General features: G+C 44.7%; 1 protein-coding gene across 2 annotated transcripts in view; it reads right to left on the bottom strand.

The window, feature by feature from the left end:
• Positions 1-21,227, bottom strand: part of SLC22A18 (solute carrier family 22 member 18) — a 71,831-nt gene that overhangs the window by 48,820 nt on the left and 1,784 nt on the right. Inside the window, exons 2-5 of one of the 2 annotated variants that reach the window (XM_027737272.2) lie at positions 15,563-16,365; positions 12,553-12,650; positions 10,461-10,606; positions 8,735-8,867 (exon numbers count right to left, since the gene is read on the bottom strand). In XM_027737272.2, coding sequence (XP_027593073.1) covers positions 8,735-8,867; positions 10,461-10,606; positions 12,553-12,650; positions 15,563-15,736 — 551 coding nt within the window. In that variant the 5' untranslated portion in view covers positions 15,737-16,365. Of the gene's footprint in view, positions 1-8,734; positions 8,868-10,460; positions 10,607-12,552; positions 12,651-15,562; positions 16,376-21,227 lie in introns of those variants that run through there. The other variant, XM_027737273.2, reaches the window with a different exon arrangement.

Below are 21,227 nucleotides of genomic sequence, written 5' to 3'. Positions count from 1 at the left end.
GATGCATTAAGCACCTCTAACTCCACCACTCCATGGTCACTGCAGCCAAAGCTGTTCCTGAGCTTCACATTCCTTACCAGCCCCTCCTTGTTGATGAGAACAGGGTCCATTGTTCCATTGTCCATCTCCTCATTGGCCTCTGTATTACTTGGCAAAGGAAGGTATCATCAATGCATTCCAGAAAGCTCCCGCATTGCTTATGCCCAGCTGTGTTGTCCCTTCGAGGACCAGAGCTTGTCAACATGAGGCCACTCCTATCTGTCTATAGAAGGTCTCATTTGCTTGGTCTTCCTGGTCAGATGGCCTATAGCAGACCCCCACTATAATGTCACTTGTCCCTACTCTCCCTTTAATCCTGATCCATAAGTTCTCGGCTGTCTTCTCATCCATCCCCAGGTGGAGCTCCATGCACTCCAGCTGGTCACTGACACAGAGGAATCTGAGAAGCATCAAGAAGTTTCTGATGCTGGAAATACCTTCTTGCTTGGCTGCAGCAACCCATGGTTTCTCAGGTTGAAGCAACAAGCCCTAACAAGTGCTGGGGTTAGCCTGGAGATGGCCATTCAGAAAATCCTTTGCCCTCTGGCTGCTTTCACTGCTGGAATGCTTCACATACCTTTGGCTCTGGTGGTGTGGCTGTGAGCAGAGTTTCATAAGGAGACTGCAAAGAAATGAAAACCCTGGGTGGGGCCATGGAAGCTGGTGTAGTTCATAAGAAGGTCACACCCTTTTCATTTCATTCTAAACACCCCATTCAAGCAGCCTGGCCTTCACCCTGGGCCATGGTGAACTGGAACTCCGTGACAATAGGGTATTGCTTCTCCCCATCCACCCAGCAGCCTCCTGCTCATCCCACCAATCTGGCAGCAATGGTCAAGAGAAGCACTGGGAATGGTTTAAAACCCAACCCCAAACTCTTCCGAAAGGACTGCTTTTCCACTCATCCTTTACAGCAGTCATATTCTAGGCAGGAGGAAACCAGGAGAGCAGCAGCAGAGGATGTGTTGTCACCCTTCTTCCCCTGTGGCAAATGAAGGTCTGTTTTAGAAATACTGTTTCCTTCCAGCCCAAGCCCCTTGGTGCCCTAATCTTACTGCCCCAGGTGTCACAATACATCTAAAAGCACAAAGTCTGTCTCTTGCAGAGCTTCACTTCTCATCTCCCTAACTCCAGGAGTCTTACCTCTCCCAGTCCACCCTTCACATGCCAAATCCACACATTTCCGTTCATCCTGACCTTCCCTCCCTCCCTTGTCTGATAGTCCTTCCCACACAAGCACCACATCCTTCCTGCCCCAGCCTCACCACAAGGCTGGGTTTGTTCGCTGAAGCAGATCAGAATTAAACATAAGCATGACCCTTTGAATCAAAAGGATTAGGAGACATAAAGGAGAGAGCTGCCCATATAAATATGTACAGACATGAAGGGAGGAAGGTAGTGCCACCTCATGTTGCCCTCAAGGTCCCTCTGCTAGCTCTTGCTGGGCTCAGCTCTGCATTTCAGTCCCCTGCCTCTGGGATTCTCCCACGACCACCCCATTCTGTGGTTGACTGAGGATTTTTCTCTGCTTTGCTAAAACAGCAAAAAGCTGGCACTGGCTCAACTAAAAAAAAAAAAAAAGTATGGTAATTGGGCTTACAAAGACTCTGCCTGTCCTCCAGAACACCCGGGGATGAAAAAGAGAATACATCCAGGAAAAACAGGATGTATTCCCTTAAGGTAGTAGATATTTGCATGAGCACACCTCGTGACAGAGAGTCTGCATCCCAAAGGCTGTATAATCTAAATAGCAATATTGTAAATGTATTGGATGAGGGAAGGAAAAACCATCTCACTGCCCTATATTATGCACGAGGAACAGCAGCGCAGAGGGATGGGATGACTTACTCGCATAGCAGGAAAATCACAGCAGAGCCAAGTCCCAAATCCCAATTCAGGGACTTAACCACAGTCTATTCTGTACTTTCTATTTTCCGTTAACAAAGAAAGCAGTATATCTCTGGATTTCAATCCCCAGTGATACTGCTGGATTTGCTGCCCAGTCATGAAATATTCCAGGAGTGGGAAGAGCAGATGAAGCTCTAGCGAGTCATGAGCAGATACTGCCTAACTGTACAACCTGCATTATGAGGGTCATGTTCAGCCCTCCAACATGACCTCTGCTAGTGAGGCCAGACCCAAAATACCTTATGCCATTTTATAAAATTCCAATTTTGGTTTTGTTGTGGGTTCTCCCTCTCCCTCCCATTTTTTACACTCATTCCTTGGGGCTGTCAAACCAGGCTTAACAAGAAAAAGCAGCCACCACCTCAATGCGGCCTTGCAGGAACACAGCTAACAACCAACCAGGCAGGGCATCATACTGCACAGAAACCTAGCACTTTCAAAGCATCAGGAGAGGGAAGCAGTGTTCAAACATCCATAATTGTTTAGCAGAGTTGATTTCACAAACACACACGCTTTTGATTGTGATCTGGTGACCACGCACACAAACCAGGGTTTTGCTCACCCGCCGCCCCCTCACTTTCTGACTCCAGGCATGGGGCGGCAAGGCAGGGCAGCCTCCCCCAGCACACAGGCATGATGAAAGCTGCAAAAGACAGCAGGGAAATTTCCTCAGCTTCCCCTGGAGATATCTTTCCCCCCCCTTTTATTTTCTGACTGCCTGTTTGCTTGGGAAACTGCTGTCAGCCCATGGAGAGACACCAGGCACATCGTGCCAGGAGTCCCTCTTCCCCTGGCTCTGGTGCAAGTCAATTCCCAGCAGCCCCCAAACCTCAGCTCTGTCTAAGCAGAACAAACCAGCCACAGGAGGAAGGTCTGATATTTTCTCATTTTTTTTTTTAAATGCCTTTTCACGTTGGTTTCCTTGGGAAAATGAAGCAGCCAACGGAGGGTGCTGTGGGGAGAAGGGTAGGTGGCCGTCTCTTGAGAGCTGGCACAGCCACACTCACAGCCCTCCCAGCACATTCCTGCAGAAGGTTAAGTAGAAATAAGGGTTTTGAAAGAAAATGGAGAGCACCTGATAAGGCTGAGGAAGGGGCTGCCAACAAGCCCCCAGTTAGCTCAAACCAAGCCGAGCTCTCCTCAGCCATACCCCATAACCTTGAGGGCAGCCACAAGGCATGGGCTCTCCCTCAAGCTGCTGGCTTCTGCCCTGAACCCCACTCTTCCTCTCTTGGGAAAGGGCCCCACCTACGGGTGAAGGACCAAGAAAAGGCTCTTGGCCCCATCACCACACCTTCCCCACTGCAGTTCAGACTGGGGGTTGTAGAGAGACCATAGAAGATCCAGGTTCACGGAAAGTCAGCAAAGGGAGAACAAAGGTACCTTTGCAGTGCAAGGGTCGTCTTCCAATAGGTAAATGGGAGAAAGCCAGGGGACCCAAACTTAAAAATTGGTGGCCTAGAAGTGAAAGGCAGGTTAGAGGTTTGCAGGAAGGCAGGGCTGGGGATGAGCTTAGTGCAGACCTGTCTGTTGCATGAAAGCAGCACAGATGGAAAACTGCCCAGGACCTGCATCCTGGTGAATTCTATTTGTAATCCAGCATCAAACTCCAGGACCATTGGCCACAGGTACAATGTGCTGATGGCCAGAGCCAGTTCTGGGACTTGGGTGTTAAGCAAACAAAAAGCTAAGGAAGCAGACAGTTCCCTGAGCTGCTTCATGAGGACGTAAGAGATGCTGTAGAAGCACATGTGCCTCTCCACCAAACACAGAGTCTGAAAAACAAATTTAGGTGTAGCTGTTTCTGCTGTAAATGCCTAAGATTAGGTGAACTCCACCCAAAGCACACTGAGGCATTTCTCAGGTTCGAGAGTAGGTTAAATGTCATCAGAACTAGAAAACTTTGGTGCTGGGAATAGAGGACAGAAGTGCCCTAGACCTGACCTCTGAACAAAGAAGTTGTTGAGGGATGATATGCATGATCCTCTATCATAGACCTTACAGAAAACCTTTGGGACCATGGCTTCCAAAACTAAGATAGTTGTCATGCAGAGTAAATGAGAAGAAGAATCCCTAGATCCTGTTTTATTTTTCACAGAAAGCCATTGCTGAGGGCCTCTGCACCTTCCCAAACCATCAGCTCCTTGACAAACAGCCCATTTGCTATTCTGTCCCCATCTCTCCCAAGGCACCACAGAGCTCAACCAACAGTGACAGACCACGCTGCAGATCATGGATGAGTTGCTTGCTGGCAAGCAGTCTCCATGCCCCTTTCTCCAAAGTCCCTTGATACAGAGGACAAAGAAATGCCTGTACAAGCATCACCAATTCTTGATGCTTGGCTGACCAGCAAGCAGGTCATCCCAGGCAGTGAAATACCATAGTTTCTGCTGGAAGGGAGCAGGAGCAGCTCCCAGAAGCAGAATGCCCTGCTTTGTCCTGAAATGGAGCACAACCCTCTCACCCTTTGCCATGTGCCCACCCGCCTTCCCAGCTCCCAACCTTTAGCCCTTTCAACACCCACAGTTTTTCCACTCTGTTATGAAGCCATGAGAAATTCCCTGCCAGAGGACATTGTTCAAATAGGTTATTGAAAAGAAATGCAATTCCCTACTCCAGGCAAACAAGCTCCTTCTTTTCCCCGTGAGGAAGAAGGATAATAGCACAGCCAGGAAAAAACAAAACAAAACAACAAACTATCCCCAAAACCTGCTGTAATAATATTAAATAAGAAACCAAAGGAGTTTAGCCAAGAAAATCCCAAGTTCAAAAGAATAATTGCTCCAAAAAGATTTAAGCCTACAGCTGAGTCACTAAAATGAAGAAACCTCTCCGTGTCCATAGAAAGCAAACAAATCTTGGATCATGCAGCAGAGCTTCTCTACATCCTTGTTAGAAGGAAAGAAAAAAGCAGCCAAATGCAATTAATCATAGTCCTAGAAGAAAGGATGAAATCTCTGTAATTAGCTACCTAGGATCATCTTTTCACTTTTGAAAACTAATTCAGCTGCCTTCTACCTTTCACCTACAGTGCTGCCACAGATGTCTACTATAAATACCAAATCACTTCTCTCCGGGGTATGCTCACTTGTAACAGGTGGTCCCATAACAGCTTTGCAGTAAGTATACATGGAGGGGAAACATTTGCAGAGTGCAAACAGAGCTTCTTTTCTTAGTCACCTTTTGTGGATGAGCTGTTATGGAGTTCTCACTCTCCAAGAACCTGTAGACCTCAGCTGAAGCAGAGTTATTTTCAAGTTAAGTATTTTATATCCACAATTCTGACCCAACCAATCAATTACCAGAAACCACAAAATAAATCAAAAAAAGCATACAAAGATGAAAATACTTTTTCAAATGTTTAAGATTACAACTGCTTGTGTTAATAAGTTGTCTCATACCTTAGCCTCAGGTGGTGTAAATTTGCCTGGCCATCACCCTGCCCATAGAAATCCTGTTCTTCACAGCTGTACACACAGTTTGTACAGAGGTGAGTGTACAGGGCTATATATTCACAGAATATTCTGAGTTGGAAGGGACCCACTAGGATCACTGAGTCCAACTCTTAAGTGGATGGCCCACATATGGATCAAACCCATGACCATGGTGTTATTAGCACCATACTATGACCAAATGAGCTAATCTCTGGGTGTATTAAGAGCAAGATCTCCAGCAATTAAACTCAACAAGGCAAAGCCAGTTCTCAAGCAGTGGAAAAGGCAAAACCACATTTCACCAATGAAACATGTTCACATCTGACTAAAAGTCATAATTCTTTTACTACAGCTTCAATCAAAGTTTTGGAAAACTTGGGGGGAAAGTGTAGCACTTAGAAGAGGAAAGGCTGGAGCTGGTGGTTACAGCTTAAGAGCAGAGATCAGGATCTAACATTCAAAAAATCCTATGCAAATCAGAATAGTACATTCAACTCCCCCAGGGCTCCCTTAATGAATAAGGGTTGACAAATATTATTCCAACACAGAAAACAGTAACAGACCAGCTCTTTAGGTCAAATACATCAACAGTAAATACAATACAGAAGAATAATACCAAAATTACATCAGCTGAGGAACTGAGACTGATTTCTACTCTCTCTCTTGTATACAAAGCACTGCTAACACATGAATAATGCTGTCCACAACAGACAGGGAACGCTGGCCAGCTTTGTGGTGAGGGAGAGCAAAGAACAGAGAGTGGACAGAAATCTCCAGCTTTGCTCTTCCATGACGCAGCAGAAACCCTTAGATTTTAATTGGAAGGTGATTGAGTCATTCTTCTGTGAAAAAAATGGAAGTGATTACACAGCTCCAAGTACAGCTGGAGCCTTCCCATACAAATGTGGGAAACACGCAGGGATGATTAACAACCAGTCCGTGGGATACAGCAACAAGGCCAAAGAGCCTCGGATATGTCCATAATGCAATATCCACTCTTTTCCCTTCAGGTCTGTGCTTCAGACACAGCTTGAGGTGCTGGAGAGGCTCTTGGGGCTGTTTCATGGCACAGAGCTGCCTTCAGCTGCCTGCATAGTTGAATTCCTGCTCATCACCAATATCAGCCAAAACACTAAAGCCCAGTAGATTATTCCTCTAATCTTTGCGCTGAAATCTGGCAGAGGAGCTAAGCACAATGTCAAAGCAAAAGTGGGATTTGGCTTCAGCAAAGATTGTTACCAAACACCCAGAGTGGCTTTCTGAGCCTGAAGCTGCTGTTTATTAAATCATATCCACCCTCGGCATACCAGAGTGCTCAGGAGGGCCCTGCCAGCACGGTAGAGTTTGTCTCTTGTTAACAGAAATTCCTGTCATCCTTCCAGAGGGATGCACAGATCCTCATGGAGAAAACCAAATCCTGCCGCTAGACAGGCTGCTTTCCCCAGTCCTGCCAGGGGACCGAAGAGCAGCCCCACATTCACTGCGACAGGCTGTTCCTGCTGCCGGGCAGGATCACCGAGCCGAAGCTGCCCTCCTCCGGATGCGAGGGAAACAACCACTCCGTGGGAAAGCCAAATGCTAAATCGTTTTCCAGCTGCAGGTGCCTGACTTTCCCATAATTACGGGCAACGTTCACTTTTCTCAGTGTTATGCTGCAGGTGCAAAGTTCAAGGTCCAGAAGCTTTCAAAGTAAGTGGGGAGGCTGGAAGCCTCCTGTTGTCTGACACACCAAGCCCCAAAAGCCAGACTGCATTCAAGCAAATGTCTCTGTCTGATTAAATGAAACAGGAGATTTTCTCCTACTGCCAGTTTTTCTATAAACCACTGACTGATGCACACACGGGAAAGTGAAACCCCATGAATTTTTGCTAGATAACAATGCTTCAATTTTGATGTTTAAATAATGCATACAAACAAAGCCAAGCACTGAGGTAATCTTTACTTTCACACAGTTAACACACAGAAGGGATACAATTACTGTATTTGATTGAAAATAATACCTACTAAAACCAGCACTCAACCAGCAACATCTATAAACACTTTTAAACGCTGATTAGTTAATATTATTTATGCCTAAAATTTTCATTTTATGCAACCATGTAGCAACTACAAAACATCCTCCTAGCCAGCCTCGTGTCACTCGGCCAACACAGAACAGGCACCAACCCCCAACGGAATTAAGGAAAATCTTTTCAGATTTTCAAGCAAGGGGAAGAAAACCCCTGAGATTCTGCAACGTTTAATTTGGCCAAACACCGCCAAGGTACAGCAGCAAAGAGTTTTCAGGGCTGCAAAGTTAAAGTGTTTTACTCAATTAACCTATGCAAAGATTTGAGACACAAAGTAGCATCAGTGCAGCACCTGAACACATGTGGATGCACAACGGGGTCCAGAGAGCAACACATCCAGGAGATGTATCATGATACACAGTCAGCAGTGCTTATGGTAATAGGACAAGGATGAGAGTGATTTTTACCCTCCATTTTGTGGGGTAGAGTTATTTCCATGCCAACCTGAATCTGAAAAAGCAAGTGTCCATAATAAAAAGAAGTGGAGAAAAACAAATCTTTCTAAGTTCACAAGAGATTTCCCCTCCCCCCCCTTCCCCCAGCAGAGTAATGCTGGGGAATCTTCCAGGAGGGTTACAGCCACATGCACTTCTCTGCCTGCAAAGTTCTCCAACACACTGCACCTTTTGAGCTTCCTTTACTATGAATGGAGAGTGCTAAATTCAGTAAAACCAGACATTTCTTTCCCATGGCAGAATACAAGAGAGGGTGGCAGCCTCCTATGATGTGCCAGGCTATGGAAAGCAAACAGGGAACTGGCAGGCATGTGCTTCATCTTGCTGGGACAGGGCTGGACCTGCTCAGTATTTTCCCCCACTGTCCCAAGCTTGCCTTTCCCTTTCCCAAGGTCTTGCTCTATATTGAGCATCCCCCAAGAACACCAATTTCTCCACGAGTTTCACACTGCTCCCAATTTCCATTTCTCAGTTGCACAACATCATTTCTTAAAAGCAGACTATGCCATGTGTGCTGCTTTTCAGCACACTCAGTTCCAAAGGGAAGACAACCAGGAGAAAGACAGAATTCACTTCTCAATTCAGCTTGTTTTTAAATCAATTTAAGTACACAGAATAGACAGAAGGTGATATTTTCAATAAGATCTCCTTAAAAACAGTGGGAGTATTCTTTGTAGCGATATGGAAAGCAAAATTTAGAGTTCTGATATGATCCTCTACTGCCACCAGGAGTAAGATATCACAAAAGCTGGGGGCAAGCTAAATATGCCTTAGCAGCTCCCTCTCAGTGGTTGCAACAAAATCAATACCAAAAAAGTGGGCCACTCACCCAAATTTGGTGGAGAGAACACCTCCCAGGGCAGAGCCAACGATCATGCCTATTCCAAAGCAAAGACCCAGCTTCCCCAAGGCATCAGCACGCTGGGAAGGAGTAGTCATGTCTGTAATAACCTTCTGAGCACCTGCAGGGGAGAAAAAAATTCCAGTCTCTTGAAAGAAGCTTGCCATAGGGTCTGAGCAGGTGCTCTAGCAGTTCCCATGGTTTTATTGCTAAGCCATTAAGAGCGGGGTTTTTTTCCTTTTTTTTTCTTTTTCCAATTAAAACTTTGCTGGGCTAGTTTCTGTCTAGAGGCAGTTTCCCCACCTCACAAGTTTTGGACTCTGGATGGAAGAGAGCCTCCAAATAAGCATTGGCCCTCCCCTCTGGGATCCCCACATTCCATCAGTTTTGAATACAACAGCCTGATCAGCAGAGATTGTCAAATACATTGAGACACTCCATCAACTTAATGTGGAGACAAAAGCCCCTTTGGGAAGTACCTGGTGATGGTGTGGGAGAGAATTATAGAGACCAGATTTCTGTTGGACTCTATGATCTTAAAGTTCTTTTCCAACCCAAATGATTCCATGATTCCATATAGATCTTCAGGCCACAAAAAACAGTGCCTGCCACAAAATGGTCCTTTCAACCCCAGGGCAAATGTTCATGCACAGTGCTGAGCTGAATGGGTTCAGCCCATCAGTCATGGGAAACAAAAACATTCAAACCACTCAAACAAACCACTTCACAAGTGGCAAGACACAGCTCAACCCCATTTCAACTTGAGTCCTCTTGCACGAGTTACCTGAACTTCTAGTACCTGAAGTTTGTTTTTTACTAGAAAAATATAGGAAATGTGAACTGAAGCAGAACTTCTTGGTGGGTAAAGGAAGGTGTTTCCGTAATAATGTTATTTTTTACCAACATGTTCCTTTTTCCGGGAGAAAGTGAAAGCTCTACTAGTGAAGGGACTAGCTAGGTCTACTGGTGAAGGGACTCGAGCACAAGTCCTATGAGGAGAAGCTGAGGGAGCTGGGGTTGTTCAGCCTGGAGAAGAGGAGGCTCAGGGGAGACCTCATCGCTCTCTACAACTCCCTGACAGGAGGTTGTAGCCAGGTGGGGGTTGGTCTCTTCTCCCAGGCAACTATCAGTAAGACAAGAGAGGATGGTCTTAAGCTCTGCCAGGGGAGGTTTAGGTTAGATATTAGGAAGAAATTCTTTATAGTGAGGGTAATCAGGCATTGGAATGGGCTGCCCAGGGAAGTGGTGGATCCTCCATCCCTGGAGGTTTTTAAGATGAGACTGGATGTGGCACTGAGTGCCATGGTCTAGTAACCATGGTGGTAGTGGACCAAGGGTTGGATTTGATGATCTCCGAGGTCCCTTCCAACCCAGCTGATTCTATAATTCTATGAAAAAATCCTGGCTGTAAGAAGGCAGCTGAGAAGTCTGGGATAGCACTGCTGTCAGCAAGTGACTTTCTCCCATGTCTGGGTGGTCAAACCCAAACAATTTGCTCAAGATTATACAGGAGGATGGAACTACGGGCTACTAAGTGCTGCTTCCCATAACTAATACACCTGCTGCCTCATGTTCTCACCATTTCATCCCTGAGGACCATTAAATGTTCCTCCTGCCCTCCTTCATGCTGTTGAACCTGTTGAGTTCAATAAGCAAGAGGGGAAACAGGCAATAAAAGCAATTTGGAAAGCCACTTAGCCCTCACTGACCTTACCTGGTATCCCATGCATAAACACTCCTGGCAGCCTGGAGAGGAAGAGGAGGGGGATGCTGGTGGAGAGGGACATAAGCAGGAAGAAGACACTTCCAGATGCACCGGAGAGAATTAAGGCTGCTCGGGCACCAAATTGGTCTGCAAACCTGGTACAGAAATCAGTTTTCTATTTAGAGTTAAAAAAAAAACCAAAAAACTTCACAATAGTAAATCAGTTTGGCTTCTATTTGCGGGAAAACACAAAACACACAAACAAACGAAACCCCCAAAATACAGACAAACAAAAAACTCCAGCCAGATCAGGTTTTTGACCCGACTCAAACTCTTTGCAGTAATTTAGCTCCAACTAAGCTGGGAAAAGTCTGAGAGTACCACAGAAAGGGTTCTGAGCAACTGGGGACTATGATTAATATAAAATAGGCCTTAGATAGTGTTTTTGCTGCAATTTCTCCTTTATTTTATTGAAGTTGCATATTTACAGTTAGCAGAGGAATATTACCTTGCATAGCAAATAGTTGTGCTTACACCAAGAGGAACAACCTCCCAGAAAATGCCAAGACTGGTCTACAAACAATGCTAAGCATAATTAATTTAAAGGCTTTCTGTTGACGAAGAGCTACAGGTCAAAACTTAATTGTTTACAGGAAAGCCAGGAAAGTTTACATTTGTTTTTTGTAACCTAAAGACCACAATTTTCTACATTGTCCAGGGTTGGTGTGGGTTTTTTTATTTTGTTATTTAAGAGTAAATTTGATGCTTTATCTTCTCATGGCTAGTTAGGAGCACCAAGGAAGAACACAGAAAACTGACATAAACAACATTTTTCTCTCTCTTATTCCCCTTCTTCCTTTTTTTTTTAATCTACCTTTATACTGGGGTAAAAACAGCTTCACATCTAGGAAAATCCATTTTATCTCAAACCTACGTTGCAAATTTTGGCTTCAGTCTGGCAGTAGACACCTTCAGTCCCAGACAGATACTGCTTTGCCATTTTATTTCCTTTCAGCAGCTCTTCTGGATATTAGTGAATGACATGCACAGAGGAAAACTAGATTTCATATGGCATCAGATCCAGAAAGAAATATTACTCCATATATATATATATTAACAGAAAAAGCATTTTAAAAATGGGTCCTTTGCACCATCTCCATTCTCAGGAACATATTTTCTTCCAACAGCAGTACTGTAGTACTGTAGGATCAAATGTTATTGTTATTTATTTTAAAATGTGCCCAAGGGCTTTTAGAGATCAGATCCCCAAAGTGCCACACACCGTGTATTAGAGGATCCTGTAGTGCTCACAACTACATTAACCAGAAAAGTAAATCCCATGCAGGAAAACTGAGGCACACACCAGCTCCTTATCTATTTATGACTTTGTTAATCAGTAGCAGAACCAAGAAGAAAAGTTAGATTTTCTCAGTCTCATTTTAGCTTTTTTATCTCTGCATTACACACCTCTTTCATTTTTTTCCCCTGCTCTTTGGAAATGCATTCTCCCACCACTCTAATTTAGGGGGCTATTTGCATTTCGTTAGGATGAGAAAAGTGTATCCCATGGGGTGAAGAGGCAGAAACCCTGAGTCTTTTCCACTCTTATTTTGACAGATGAGTTTATAGATGTTCTTAAAAGATCCATGCAAGTCTAACTTTGTATTCAACATGAATGCAGATACAGTGAGATTCAGTTGCAGAAATGACATGACCCTCAATTATTTTCACTGACAGCTCTACTTAACTACTCTTTTTTTGGTTTCCCAGTCACAAGACACTTCTAAGGTTACACATGGCTATAAAACATTTGCAGGATTAAGCTGTTAGGACCTGGACTCTGAGGACTCTGATAGTTTAAGCCATTCCCAGTATATTGTTACACTTAAATGTGCATCATTAAAATGTACCTAAGTTAACATAAAGCTTGCTTCTGTGTTGCACTATTTCTAATTATAGCATATATTTCTCCCTTGCTTGTTATGAAATCTTCAAACATTTCAATAGGACCACAAACCAGAGCGAAATTATTTTTATGAAAATATAAAAATGTCTGACCTTTTCAGCTATGCAAGGGGTCATGAGAATCATTCTCACTTACCTTCCAAAAATGTAACCTCCCACGAGCTGGAGGACACCAAAGGTTGTCTGGAGGTAGCCAAACCCCACTGAATCCAAACCTAGGCTCTTTGCCAAGTACTGAAAAAGAAAAACCCCAACAGGTCAGGTGAAAAGAAGCATACTATATTTATGAATAAAGAGCTTAATGTGTGTGTGAGCACCATACCCCCCAAAAAGCACTTTCTTCAGTTCCCTATACCTACCTACAGATGAAATCTTCATTGGGGCAGACACAGGCTACTTAATAAAGACCAAAGGTCTTTGTCCCACACTCTGAAGATCGGGGGGATGCGATCAAAACCATCAATTTTGCACTAGGTGACAAATCTCTATCACCATTTACCTTTGTGGTCCAAAAGAACAGAACATATTCAGCAACTGCTGAGGGGGATGAGGGAAATTTTAATTGCCTTCCTGCCTCCAGATCCTGCACTTGGGGCAGTCCAAGCACCCTCCAGGAGATGACTGCAGTGAGGTCTTAGAGCTGTTGTTTAACCAACCAAGCTGGAATCAATGGAAGTACAACAGGGGAAAAATATTGCCTTTATTTGTAATCTGGATGACGCACCCACAACCTGAACTTGCAAAGAATAACAGAGGCACACCTTGAAAAGCCACAATACTTCAGGTTTGGATTTTTGGTTTTGTTTTTGATTTGTTTGTTTGGTTTTTTATTTTTATTTAAACACTGTATATTCAAGGGACAACTATTTCTTATTTACATTTTTGATTTGTGCCATCTGCTAAGATTTGTTTAAAACTCTGAGCCAAGTTCAGCTCTCAGAAGGCGTGGAGGTGCCCCAGTTCTGGCCACTTCCCAAATACATGGTCTTCACCCAGGTCCCCATATCCCCTACAACTGATCAGTGATTGACTACACCAATCTCCCATACATAAACTGCCTCTCAGGTCTACTGACTCAGGGCACCATGGACTGATTTAGTTCCAGAAGAAGGGAGCAGTTTGCCTCTGGAGGCACAAAACTATTAGAGAGATTTCTGAGAAGGCACAGGCTCTCCAGAGACAGGGGTGGACAGGCATATCATAGATCCAGGAGCTCACAAGAGCAGGAAAGCTGCCCAGCAGAAACAGACCCGGGAGTGCTGGTTGACAGCTGACTGAATATGAGCCAGCAGTGTGCCCAGGTGGCCAAGAAGGCCAATAACATCCTGGCCTGTATCAGGAACAGTGTGGCCAGCAGGACCAGGGTAGTGATCATCCTGCTGTACTCGACACTGCTGAGGCCACACATCAAATTCTGTGTCCCATTTTGGGCTCCTCATGACAAGAGAGACATTGAGGTGCTGGAGCAGGTCCAGAGAAGGGCCACAAAGCTGGTGAAGAGTCTGGAGCAAGTCTTACAAGGAGCAGCTGAAGGAGCTGGGGTTGTTTAGCCTGAAGAAAAGGAAGCTCAGGGGAGACCTTATCACTCTCTACAGCTACCTGAAGGAAGGTTGTAGTCAGCTAGGGTCAGTCTAGCTGGTCAGGTCTCACAAATAACAAAATATAGGGCAAGAGCAAATGGCCTCAAGTTGTGCCAGGGAAGGCTTAGATGGGGTACTGGGAAAAGTTTCTGTACTGGCTGTCAAGCACAAGACTGCCCAGGGAATTGGTGGAACCACCATCCCTGAGGGTATTAGAATCATAGAATCAGATGGGTTGGAAAGGACGTCTGAGATCATCAAGTCCAACCCTTGATCCACTACCACCACAGTTGCTAGACCATGGCACTGAGTGCCATGTCCAGCCTCATCTTAAAAACCTCCAGGGACGGAGAATCCACCACTTCCCTGGGCAGCCCATTCCAATGCCTGATTACCCTCTCTGTAAAGAATTTCTTTCTAATACCTAACCTAAACCTCCCCTGGCACAGCTTAAGGCCATGCCCTCTTGTCCTACTGCTGATTGCCTGGCTACAACCTCCTGTCAGGTAGTTGTAGAGAGCGATGAGGTCTCCCCTGAGCCTTCTCTTCTCCAGGCTAAACAACCCCAGCTCCCTCAGCCTCTCCTCATAGGACTTGTGTCCAAGTCCCTTCACCAGCCTCGTTGCCCTTCTCTGCACTTGCTCCAGCACCTCAACATCTTTCCTGAACTGAGGGGCCCAGAACTGGACACAGCACTCAAGGTGTGGTCTCACCAGCACTGAGTACAGGGGAAGAATCATTTCCCTGGTCCTGCTGGCCACACTGTTCCTGATACAGGCCAGGATGCCATTTGCCTTCTTGGCCACCTGGGCACACTGCTGGCTCATGTTCAGCCTCCTGTCAATCAGCACTCCCAGGTCCCTTTCTACCTGGCTGCTCTCCAGCCACTCTGTGCCCAGCCTGTAGCGCTGCAGGGGGTTGTTGTGGCCAAAGTGCAGGACTCAGCATTGGCCTCGTTGAACCTCATCCCGTTGGAACCAGCCCAACTCTCCAGCCTATTCAGGTCCCTCTGCAGAGCCCTCCTGCCTTAGATATGTAGATGTGGCACTTTAGGGACATGGTTTGGTGATAGACTTGGCAGTGTTAGGTTTATGATTGGACTCAATGATCTTAAGGGTCTTTTTCAACCTAAAGTACTCTCTGATTCTATAAAAACAGACAGAAGGATCCAGTAAGCGAGAAGCAATGAGTTCCACCCAGAGCTGGTTTATTACACAGTCAGAAAAACCCACCTCTGATCTGAAACCTCTGATTTCTGCTACCTGCTGTTTGGGTCACTCTCACACTGCAAGCAAGCAGATACAAACTACATCAGCTTTACCCACAGCCATCAAACTAGGCTCTAGGTGCTACTGAAATACAACTAATAAACCAGCTTTTATTGCCTGGGCATGCCCTGAACACAGTCACAGCTTGCCTGCTAGGTAGGAATACCAAGTATTCCCTTCAGTATCAAGAATACCTTTCCCCTTTCCTGCTAGAAACTCTCTTCTGACTTTGCTGGAAAACTACATAGCCTGGCATTGAAGGAAATGTGCGCTGAGAACCAAGAGAACCCATACTCACAGGTATGATTCCAAACTGCATGAAGAGAAAGGTCAGGTCTAGAGCTGCAATCAGGTAGGCAACAAGGATCACTTGTCCCCTCTTAACCTCTCCCGAGTGGCCACTCTCCCGCAGGGTCTCGTTCCTCATTCCTGAGGCTTCTTCCTCACCTTCAGAGATGGCTTTTGCATTCATCGTGCTCACGGAACAACTTGTTGCAGGACAGGCTGAAAAATGACACGAAGGCACTTCCTAGGCGAGAACACGAAGCCTAGATAAGGTGCAGAAGCTGAGTGTACAGTTCAAAGCTTACAGTGTGAAAGGTCCTGAGCCAGCATGCCACGGATTTATTGTTTCTTTTCTTTTTTCCTTTTCTCTTCCCTTTGCTTACTTGCCAGGCAGGATCAAAGGTAACCACACACCAAACCACAGATTTGGTTCTTTAGCCTTGTCCCAGGTGGGCTCATTGCTTCAAGTGCCATCACAAGGAAGATGAGCTTGAATGTCCCAGCAAAGTGAAAGCAAACATTGCCCTAAACAAGACCACGTGACAAACTCTTCAACTCTTTAACTGTTTCACTTCCTTCACCTTTATTGCCTCTGGTGGCTCATAAGAGATGACTGTTTTAATTCTTCATGAAAGGCATTTTGATATTGGTTTTGGAGGCTGCAAGTGAAGCTTGCAGCAGAACAGCTATTTCCAAGTCCTCGTGCTTCTTGCAGTCAGTTTATACAGATCCTGGAACATGCATAGGTCTTGCATGCAGTTAGAGCCACTCTCATCAAGATCTCTAGGTGAGCCATTTCCCCTCCTCTATCAGGTGCTGCAAATTTATAGAAAATCTGAGCTAGCAAATTTTCACATGTGACTCCACTCAGACTACAGATTAACAGCCAATGCCAAAAAACAAAAAAATAAAGCATTAAATCTACAGAAACCATGAGGGTGACTGCAAACTGGGGAATCAAATAAATAAGACTCCTTTGTCCTTTGGAGGTTTTATTGTTTGCTTGCTTGTTTACTTGGGGTTTTATTTGTTTGTTTGCTTGCTTGTTTGCTTGGGAGTTTATTTGTTTGTTTTCTTACTTGTTGAATCCTGGAAGTCTGGTTGAGCATTATCCTTGTTTTAAAGATAAAAAGAAAGCAGAGATCCCAGTGCTCTGACTTTGTAGAATTACAGGACTTTTGGACTGGAGATCTCATCTACCCTGTGGCTTCAACACATCAGTTCAGCTGTGGCTTTTTCTAGGCAATCTTTGACAAACTCAAAGAAAAGAGAATTGCCCATTCCCTGGGTATCTGGGAAAGACATTTTTCCTAATGTCTAATCTGAATTTCCCAAGCTGTGGCTTGTGCCTGTTGTTCCTCATGGTATCTACTGCCAGTACCAGCAGGAGTCTAGATGCATTACCTCTGGAGCTGCCCTTCAACTAGTCGAAGATGACTGTTAGATCATCCCAGCCTCCTCTTTGCCAGGCTGAATAAGCCAACTTCCTTCCACCTCTTTCAATATTAGGTACTCTAGAACCCTGAACTTCTTGGTAGCTCTCCCTTAGGTCCAATCCAGTCTGTCTACACATCTCTTGAAACGGGAGTCCCAACACTGGGTCAGCCTCACCAGCACCAAGCAAAGGGGAAGGACATCTTCTCTGAACATCCTTGTCATGCTCCTCCTCAAAAGCCCCACTGCATGGTTTGCCTTATCCCCGAGGAAAGTGCACCCTTGGCTCACACAGCATCACTGTCATCCGTGGTCCTCACACTGTGGGTGCTACACATCCAGTTGAGCCCCAGCCAGCTTTGGTGCAAGTCGATATTCTGCCCCAGGCTTGGGGCAAACTGTTGCCACTTTCATCTTGTTGAAAACCTTGACGTTTTGGCTGATCCACCTCTGACATTTCATGCAGACCTTCCAGCCTGAGGCTCCATCGCGGACTGTGTCAGCCAGTCCCTCTAACATAGTAACACCTCCTTTCAGAAACAGAGGCTTGACTCACCATGAAGGCTGACACAGACACATCAATACAGAGACATGCACAAGTGTTTGCTGGCTTGGATCTGGAATGGTTGACAGAGCTTTAGTTTTCCTACCAAGTCTAGGGAGAGTGAACTATAAGATCTGTGGGCACACCTTTTTATTCAAAATATCATCACCAAGCCCTGGGATTTGCTGAAGGTTGCCAGGCTCTACTTCCTGAGAAAGGAGGGGGAAGACCAAAGGTTAAGTCTTTCACCGGGTGTGGATACCATATCACTGGAGACTGCACAGAAACAACCTTACACAAACTCAGACAGAGCATGAGTAAAAAAGCACCTTAAAGAACAACTTACCTACAGCAATACCAGCACTCAAAAAGATCCAACTCAGATCCTGGACCCCAGCATGTGTAGTTGTTAGCGAAGAAGGAAGATTACCCAGCATGTATCCCAGTTTAGCAAAGGATCAGTGCTCGACATTTAGTTTATCTCAGAGTGAAACAATGGGTTTGCCTGCACTTTGAATGTCCTTCAGCACAGTACCAATATTATCACTCCCTCATTTGCACTGGATAGGCACAATGTACAAATTACCAGCATTGAATAGAAGAGTAAAATTAATGACAGAACTCTGTTTATGGAGGTTTTGAGACAACCAAAAAGGAAAGTCATGCAAATGCAATGTGAAACACTGCATACAGGAAACCTTGCTGACTTGGACTTGAAAAGCGTCAATATTTTGACCGGTAAATTTGTCTCAGCAGCAACTGAAAACAGATCCCAGCAAGGCAACCAAGAGAAGCAATGACTTGCAGATGCAGCCACTCTTCACCAAATATGAGCCTCGTCCTGACAGGGCATGCAGTGCAGACAGCTAACCAGACACATGCTCTCGCTTGGATTTAGCTTCTTTTTACTGGTATTGGCAAGGGAAGTGGAGTAAAAAACCCCAGAGTTTCATTTCCAGTCTTTGGGGCAAAAGACACAGTTCTAAAAAGTAGGAAACTGAACTTGGTGCCTGGTGTGGAGGAGTCCATGGAGAATAAGCTATGATCATCAGACTTGGTTCCTATACATCTTTGGATGCCGCCTGGGGGCTCAGTACCCAAGCTCGCTCCTCAGCATCCCAGGTCAGGCTGCAAGTAAGAAAGTGCCCTGGGTCCAGCTAAATGATCCTCTTCTTGCAATAGTCTGTTTGGGCAGGACCATTTACGTCCCCATCCCTGCATTTTGGCACAGACAGGACAAAGGCAAGAGGGTGGGAGTGTTAAGCCACCTTTACAAGCCATGAGCCAAGTCATGCAGATGCTGCCGTGGCCCCAAGGATTCAGGGATGCAGCTGTATTCTCCAAACTTGGACAAGATGTTGGCAACCTCAAATCATCTCAGTATCCTCTCACAAGGTCTTCTGCACAGGAACTTGCACTTTCCTGACTTTCAGAACCCGATTTTTGAAACCTTGCCCCATGAATCAGTCAATCTAAAGGCTAAATGTGGCAGCAGGAGCACTGATGGAAATATAGCCAGTGTGATTGACACAAGGCAGATCCTCTTCCTCCCCTGCGTGAGAAGTCTGACTGAAAATGTCTGCAGGAGCCTAAGTATGATGGAGATTAACTGTATTCCCAGCTACACTCTGCTGAACATCACGTTTGCAGCATCCAGCTCGACACCAGTTCATTTATACCTGCAGTGATAATGCACCATTAATGACAGATGGGATAAGCTGGCACTGCATTTTTATCTACAGACTCCTTCTGGCTCAATTATAAACTACACCACAGGCAGCACTTGGTCACCGACAAGCCATCTTTGAAAAAGAAAAATAATTTTAAAACTGGGGAGGAACAGGTTATGAAGAGGAAATTAATTTACTTGGGAAGGATAAATAAACTTTAAATGGACAGATATTTCAGGGAGACTATGATGAAAGCAAGCAAGGAGATAAATGTTTTGTGATAAAATTGCAGATTAGGCCATTAGCTATGCATTAAGCCTTGACACTTATTCTCAACATTTTTGGAGCATTTACAGTTGCCTTCCCTGGCATATCTTTTCTGAGGCCTATTTTTCTGGTGATCTCTGAAAAAAACCCAGAGTGGGAAACCTGAGAACATCTTTAAAAATTTTCATAAAGGTTTATTGTTTATGTTACTTAGGCAGAAATCTTTTTTTAAATTACTGGAAATGGGAAGCAAGGCCAGCAAATGCACAGGGAGGGGGAAATCCGCCTACATCAATACCAGAAGTTGAAAATGTTGGTTGAAAAAGGATAAACTGTGGGGAAATAACTCTTGAATCCTTCTCCAAATTTGTATTTTTAGACAGAGGAAGCTTAACATGATCTGGAGGAACATGAGGTACCCTGGGTAGGATTCTGCTGTCTACAGAGGGTCAAAACAAGCCTTATAGCCTCAAAAGAGCCTTGAAGAGGGATGGAAGTGCAGATGTACTGCCCAGCAATGAAGGGCACCTCTCAGGCCTCAAATCCTCTATGAATCTGAGCTAACAGGTCTCTTCAGCTAAGCAAAAAATCAGTGGGATGACCCAAATCCTGCTCCAATGTAGATCAGTCACAAATCCTTGCCCTTGTGGGTATACATCCATACCCACGGCAAGCACAAGAGCTGGCTGGGAATGCCAGGGAGGGAATCGCTGCCTCTTGCATTCAGCAGAACTTTCATTTCTCCTTGCAAAGAGAAACTGCATTTCCATGGGCTGTGTGCTGGGGTGCAGGAGGGACATGAGATGAATAGTTATGAGTATACTTCTTCTCTCTGCCCAAGAAGCAGTAAAGATAACCCTTCCTCTCTTCAAAAGAACATCACGAGGCCACCACATGAAAAACAGTGAGGCACGCAGATATTCAGACAAGGAGGGACATAAAAACCCTTTACGGATACACAGTCCTCAGGGAGCTATTGTCCTAGGGATGTTTCTTAAACTCTGTAATATGAGAAAGGAAATGGAAGAAATATCTTGAAGTGATTCCTCAATAGTGGGAATGCTGAATTGCTGTAATGAGGGAAACTACTTAACACCAATCATGGTCATTGGGAGCCATCAAACTGCAGGATCTGGCCTGATCCTTCTCTTCTCCCAACCCTAAGACTAAGGGAACAGGCCTCATTTGTATTCTGGTGAAAGATTTATACAGTTAAGCAAATAAGAGCATAAATGGCCCAGTATTGCCAAAATTATATCCCATGTTTGTTGACTGATTTATTCCTTTGTCTAATTGTGTTCATGAAAAAAGCAGCCCACTAATGAATGGAAAAAGACTCCACATGGCCAGCAAAAAAAAAAAAAAAAAAAAAAAAAGCCATGTTTAGTTTACAAAATAGCACAGCCTTCAGGGATTTTCATAAAAACTGCAGAGACAGTCCAAATTGACAATGAAATCAGATTCGTTACGGCTGCTAAACTCTTGGCTTTTTCTATGTGTATATTAAATTGCAAAAAAGCAATTATTTATAATTTGTTTTTATAAAAATGCTGGTGCACTTATGCTGTTTGGCAAATTGTTTTGTGAAATGGAAAAGGCTATTGTTCATTCTCTTGGTAAAGTCTTTGTTACTTAGCATATTAAACTGCAAATCACATTTTATCTGAAAGGTCCCTTCCAACCCAAACCACTCCATGATTCTATGAAATATGGCTGGTTATTATTAACTTTTTAATGGTAAAACCCCAAAGCTCCAACTAATA

This window comes from Pipra filicauda, unplaced genomic scaffold (genome assembly GCF_003945595.2).
Source record: "Pipra filicauda isolate LSUMZ 115617 unplaced genomic scaffold, ASM394559v2 scaffold26_size5592650_pilon, whole genome shotgun sequence".
In the NCBI taxonomy this organism is placed as follows: Eukaryota; Metazoa; Chordata; class Aves; order Passeriformes; family Pipridae; genus Pipra; species Pipra filicauda.
Note: the sequence above shows the minus strand (reverse complement) of the source record. Positions and strands in the feature narration are given on the sequence as shown.